Source organism: Terrapene carolina, unplaced genomic scaffold, assembly GCF_002925995.2.
Source record: "Terrapene carolina triunguis isolate 2854851 unplaced genomic scaffold, T_m_triunguis-2.0 Scaffold517, whole genome shotgun sequence".
Classification (NCBI taxonomy): domain Eukaryota; kingdom Metazoa; phylum Chordata; order Testudines; family Emydidae; genus Terrapene; species Terrapene triunguis.
The window spans coordinates 1274924-1280949 of NW_020664868.1; the positions used below are offsets into that span (position 1 = coordinate 1274924).

At 62.6% G+C, this 6026-nt stretch overlaps 1 protein-coding gene across 1 annotated transcript in view; it reads left to right on the forward strand.

Moving 5' to 3' along the window:
• MEIS3 (Meis homeobox 3) overlaps window positions 1-5878 on the forward strand; it is a 32424-nt gene extending 26546 nt beyond the window's left edge. Inside the window, exons 9-13 of the mRNA XM_026658818.2 lie at window positions 2316-2392; window positions 3426-3484; window positions 3939-4025; window positions 4757-4845; window positions 5157-5878. Coding sequence (XP_026514603.1) covers window positions 2316-2392; window positions 3426-3484; window positions 3939-4025; window positions 4757-4815 — 282 coding nt within the window. The 3' untranslated portion in view covers window positions 4816-4845; window positions 5157-5878. The remainder of the gene's footprint in view (window positions 1-2315; window positions 2393-3425; window positions 3485-3938; window positions 4026-4756; window positions 4846-5156) is intronic.
• The last annotated feature ends 148 nt before the right edge of the window (window positions 5879-6026 follow it).

The window sequence follows — 6026 nt, forward strand, 5'->3', positions numbered from 1 at the left end:
GGGGGGGCTGGGAGCCAGGACTCCTGGGTTCTCTCCCCAGCTCTGGGTGGGGAGCCCAAAGGGCCACTGGCATAAGAGAACCAGGCCTGCAGTGAGCATGCAAAGTGCCTCCCAGAGCGGGGAAAGGTGCCGCCTCCGCTCACCAGAGCTGTCGGACCCCAAGCTCAGAGAGCCGGCGAAAGGCCTGGCCAGCGGGCAGGCTGCTGCGTTTGCCGTTTCGCTGCTGTGCCACCGAGCAATTAGGGGAGCCGCAGCACCCGTCTCTCCCCGGTTAGTTAAACAAAGCTGAGTTAATGAGCGCTGACCAATTAGTCACTAATTGAAGGCACCATAAACCTATTAGGGACTGGGAAAGGGTAATCAATTCTAGCCAATTACCCTGAACCCACTGGCTGGCGCTGCCACGGCAGAGGGCTGTGCTAAGCGGAGGCCTTTCCCAGCCTGGCGGGATGGGGGGGACCCCCCCCAGTGGGCCTTTCCCCCCATTTCTGAAACTAAAGACTCTTCAGGGGAGCTTTTTGGTGGAGTGGGAAGTTGGCAGAAATTGTGCCAAGCGTTAACTGGGCTGGTCAAAGTTGAATTTTGGGAAGGGGGGCTGGGAGTCAGGACTCCTGGGTTCTCTCCTGGCTCTGGGAGGAGAGTGGGGTCTGGTGGTTAGAGCGGGGGGGGGGGGAGCTGGGAGTCAGGACTCCTGGGTTCTCTCCTCAGCTCTGGGATCCTTCCCGCCCTTAGCCTCCCCCTTCCTCAGCTTCCAGCCAGATGGCCTGGTACAGAAACCTCATCCTCCCATCCCGCGGGGCAGCAAAGGTCCTGCCGATCAAAGGCCAGGCAGCCTCGTGCTTTCCCTGCCAGGCCCCAATGATGGATGAGGCGGCATCGTTCTGTGGGTCACCCCGAGACCTCTGCTGAGCTCCCCTCCCCTCTCCGCCCCTGACAGCGTGGTGACAGATGACAGGCGGCCTTCCCTGGCTGCCCAGGTCACCACAAGCTGGGCGGTTGCTAGTAGGCAAATTCAGAGCTCCCAGGGGAGGTTTGATGCCTCTAAAAAATAGGTTAGACTCCCAGGCACCACAGACGAGGAGGGGCTGGGTCGGGTCCATTCGGTACCAGGATCTGGGTCGGGTCCGTTCAGTGCCAGGATCTGGGTCGGGTCCGTTCGGTACCAGCATCTGGGCCAGCTCAGGTTCAGTTTGGGCTGGGAGGGTCCATTTGGGATCTGGGCCAGACCTGGTTTTTTCAGGGCCAGGATCTGGGCCGGGGTCCACTGGGGGCCAGGGTCTGGCCAGGTTAATTCGGTATCAGGGTCTGGCCCGGGCAGGAATCATTCATTAGATGGTGACATTTACTCTTTGTAGTGGCTACATGCACCACGTTCCCCCCTTGAGTGTCTGGTCCACAGAGGTTAAGAGCCTTCTACTGCTACTGGCTGATGGAGTCGCCCCCTCAGCTCAAGGCCTGAGATTCTGGCACTTGGGCAGCTATGACAGGCCCAATGGGCTAATTCTGTTGGCAGTGCGGGCTAGTGGGCGGAGCAATGGACTGGGACTCGGGAGAGTAGGGTTCTAGGCCTGGCTATTCGGGCTTCTAGAATAAACCCAGGAGTCCTGGCTCCCAGCCCCCCCTGCTCTAACCACTAGACCCCACTCCCCTCCCCGAGCTGGGGAGAGAACCCAGGAGTCCTGGCTCCCAGCCCCCTGCTCTCACCCACATCTCTAATCACTAGAGGGAAGTTTTAAACCCGTTCACTACAGATCCGAGGCCCCAGGGCTGGCAGCATCCGTGGCAGGGAGTGCTGGGCATTTTGTGTAGGGAAACGATAATAATTAGTGTTAATTCTGTTTTTACTTCATCCTAGGGTCTCAAAGCACTTGACAAATATTGGCCACCTTTTGTTATTAGGTAGGGAACTCAGGACTCCTGGGTTCCATTTCCAACGGTGGGAAGTGGGTCTCGTGGTTAGAACTGGGGAGTGGGAGGCAGGACTCCGGGTTCTAGCCCCGCTCAGGGAATGGGGTTGGGGGAAGGCTAGAAGCCAGGACTCCTGGGTTCAATTCCCTGCCGTGGGAGGGGAGCCAGGACTCCTGGGTTCTCTCCTTGTCTCTGGCACAAGCTTCACCTAATTATCGAACAAGCCACTTACCCCCTTTGTGCCTCAGTTTCCCCATCTTTGCAATGGGATGAAAGTGTCCCTGTCACTAGGCGGCTCACAGGGCCTGGTGCCCTCCGGCCCAGGGCTTTGAGATCTTCCTGTGGCCGGGGGTGCGCGTGGCCAGGGCCGCCCCCGGGGTCACGCTGCTCTCTGCTCTGGCCCACAGCACCCGTACCCCTCGGAGGAGCAGAAGAAGCAGCTGGCGCAGGACACGGGACTCACCATCCTGCAGGTCAATAACTGGTAAGATCGGCCCGGAAGCTGCCATGATGTGGGGGGGTGATCCCTCCCGTGCCCCCCCACCGTTCCTCCACCCCCCTCAGCCCACCCCCACCAATGTTCCTCATGACCCACCCCACTCCCCTGCACGTCCCCTCTCCCTTTGCACCCCTCCTGATAAGCCCCCCATCCCGGCATCTCCCCCCTCGCAACCCCCCCATCCCGGCATCTCCCCCTCCCCCTCGCAACCCCCCAACCTCTGGCATCTCCCCCTACCCCCTCACACCCCTATCCCACTGACCCTCCTTGCATCCCCCCATGCCCCTGGAATCTCCCACCTTGCAGCCCCCCCCCATGCCCCTTGTCTCCCCTGCCTACCTATGGGCCTCCTGCCTTCCCCCTCCCCCACATCCCTGCCGCCCCCCCCCCCATGATCAGAGTGAAACCTCCCCCCAGAAGCAGACATGGAGCCCTAGGCAGCCTCTGCTCAGCTGGGGCTGGGGTACCCTTTCCCTTCGTGCAGACCCTGGGCCCTGTGAGGAACACTGGGGGGAAGGGGGAGCAGGGGGTTCTGGGGAACACGGTGGGCTCGGGGTTAGAATGGGGGGGGTCTTCTCTAGGACGCCTGGGTTCCATCCCCAGCTCTGCGAGGGGAGTGGGGTCTAATGGTTAGAGCAGGGGGGCTGGGAGCCAGGACTCCTGGGTTCTCTCCCCGGCTCTGGGAGGGGAGTGGGGTCTAGAGGTTAGAGCAGGGGGCTGGGAGTGAGGACTCCTGGGTTCTATTCCTGGCTGTGGGGTGGTGGTTGGAGTGGGGGAGGGGTCTGGTCCCCCATCAGGCATTTTTGTCTCCCAATGGGGGGCACATGCCCCCAAGGAGGCTGTTGTGGTCCCTTCCCCAGATAGACACGCTGCAACCACCCAGGGAGACAAAACCCCAGTGGGGGGGGCTGTGACCTCCATCCTCCCCTTGCGCCTGGGGTCCCTGGGACTCTGGGCTGTGTCCTTCTCCCAGCAGCTCCGGGACTCACCCTCTGTCTGTCTGTCCCGCCCGGCGCAGGTTTATTAACGCCCGGAGGCGCATCGTACAGCCGATGATCGACCAGTCCAACCGCACAGGTGAGGCCCAGCTGGCGGGACTGGGCCTGGGGGGCGGGGAGCCCGCGAAACCCTCTGCCTCCCAGACCTGGACCTGGGGGCCTGGTTCCCGCAGAGCTCACCCCCTTCTGATGCCCAGCTCCCCCGCAGCGTGAGACGAGCTCGCTGGGTCTCCGCCGACTTCCCACCGGGCTGGGGCGTTGCTAGCGAAACGGGGCATGAACCAGCCCCCCCTGCAGGGGAGATGGGGGCTGAATGGGCCACGGGGACTGAGCGCCCTGCTGCCTGACAGAGGAGGGGGTGGCATGGGGGGGGTCAGCTTCCGGGACCCCCCCACTGGGCTTGTGTCCTGCCGCCGGCGGGGCAGGACTTGTGCGCCCCACTCTGCAGAGCCCACAATGCCCCGCCCCATTGAAAGTGCCCCCCTCCCGCGGCTAATCTCCACCGTGACCTTTCCTCCCTCTCTTCCGCGCAGGTCAGGGGCCGCCCTACAGCCCCGACGCCCAGCCCATGGGGGGGTACGTCATGGACGGGCAGCAGCACATGGCCATCCGCCCCCCAGGTAAGGCTGGAGCGGGGCAGGGCTGGACTAGCTGGCGGGGTTCCCCCCCCCCCAACTCTCCGGCCTGCTCCGTCCAGTCTACTGTCATTCCTCCCTCCGCAACGGCCTGGCGACAGTCTTTCACCCCCAGGGGGCGCCGGGGCTGGGACCGAAAAAACGGGACATTGACTTTCCTCCGAAAACGTCTCCAGCCTTAAAAAACATATACTGCGCCCCCCTCTCCCCCATCACCCCACACCGGTTCCTATTTTTCATTGCAAGGACGAATTCCTCTTTTTTGGGGGGCGGGAGGGTTTTAAATCCCCCCCCCGGCAAATATTTTTTCGTTTCGATTGGAATCGAAGCTCAAATGGCTGGTTTGTCTCTGGGGGGAGGGGGGGAAAATCCCCCCCATTCCAGCAATTCCCCACCACCCCCCTGAGTGTTTGTGTTCGTCGGAAAAAGCCATAATTGAAGCCGTCCAGCCAGGCCCCGGGACGACTCCATGTCCCTCCCTGAGCCTCGGGGGGGGGGGGGGGGGGCTGGCATGGTGCACGCCGTTTATGCCCCCCCCTTCCATGCCGCATCAAACCCAGGGGGAAGCCTTTAAAGCGAACTGCAGAAGGCTGTTGGGCCTGGGTGAGCCAGAGCGGCCGGACGTAGGGGCCGGGGGGGTCCCGTCTGACTCTGGGATCTAGGGCTCTGGCGCTGTGGGGGAGGGTCTCAGCTCTCCTCTTCCCCCCCCCCGCCAGGTCCGATGGGCAGCATGGGCATTGCCATGGGAATGGAGGGCCAGTGGCACTACATGTGAGCTCTCCTGCGGACGCCGATGCTGGGGGATGTGAGTATGGAGCTGGGGGAGGGGAGCGTGGGGGGGGTGATGTAGGTCTCTGCAGGGGATGGGTCGGCCCCTGGTTTTCTCATTTCACCCCTCGCATCCGCTGGGTCCTGGACTGGTCCCACCTGGGGTCAGCGCCGGGCGGGGGAGGAGGGGCGGTGGTAGAATCGCCCAGCAGTCATGGCGGGGGGGGGGGGGGGCCGGCGCCCCGCCCGGCCCTCCCTCCCCCCCCCCCCCCCCCCCCCCTGGCCCCCCCCCCCCCCCCAAATTACCCCCATTCTCCCCCCCCCCCCCCCGTTCCCCATCTCTTCCAGGTTTCCAGGATATGCCAGGCCCTGCCAGGCCATTATCCTACCGGGCCCACGGGCACAGAACTCACGCAGCAGCCAGGGTACAGGCACCCCCTCCCCAAATCCTCCCCCACCCCTCTTCCCGCCAGCCCGTGCCATGGCCCCACCTCCCCACCCCCATGTTCCCAGGCAGCAGCACGCGACGCCCGCTCCAACGCCCCAGAGCGGGGCGGCCACGGACACAGAGACCCACGCTGCCGTCCCCGTCCCTCCCTGCCCCCCCTCTCCCGCCATCACCCCAGGAACCACTCGCCCGAGCGGCCAGACCGGGCCGCGCTCGGAAGGACACGAAGCCGGGCCGTCGAGCGTCGCAGGCTCCGAGAGGCGGCCGACGGAGAAGCCAGACTCGGGCACTTAATCGAACGTGAAACTGACCCGTCCGCTGTCTGCGAAGGAACTGCTCGGTCGCATTTAAGAGAAGGATTCGGGGTTCTTTTGTGTTACGTTGGGGCTGGTTTCTTATCTCCCTCCACGCACGCACGCACACCCCTCCACTCCCCCAACGGAAAGAAACAACAGCCTCTCGGTTCAGATTTTCACCCATCTCCACCACCGTCCCTAAGCTCCGGAGTCTTTCGGGGCGACAGAATCCGTCGGGTTTTTTGGTTTGGTTGTTTTTTTAATTATGAATGAATTTATTATTATTGACGTGCAGAACGGGGAAGTAAATTAACTTGTACATTTTTTTTCCCTGGTTTGGGGTTGTTTTTCGGGGGGGGGGGGGGAGAGGAAGGGTTTTGTTTGATCTGTTTTTTATGATATAAAAAACAAATCCCCCCAAAAGGGGGTGTGTGTGTGTGTGTGTGTGTGTGTGTGTGTGTGTGTGTGTGTGTG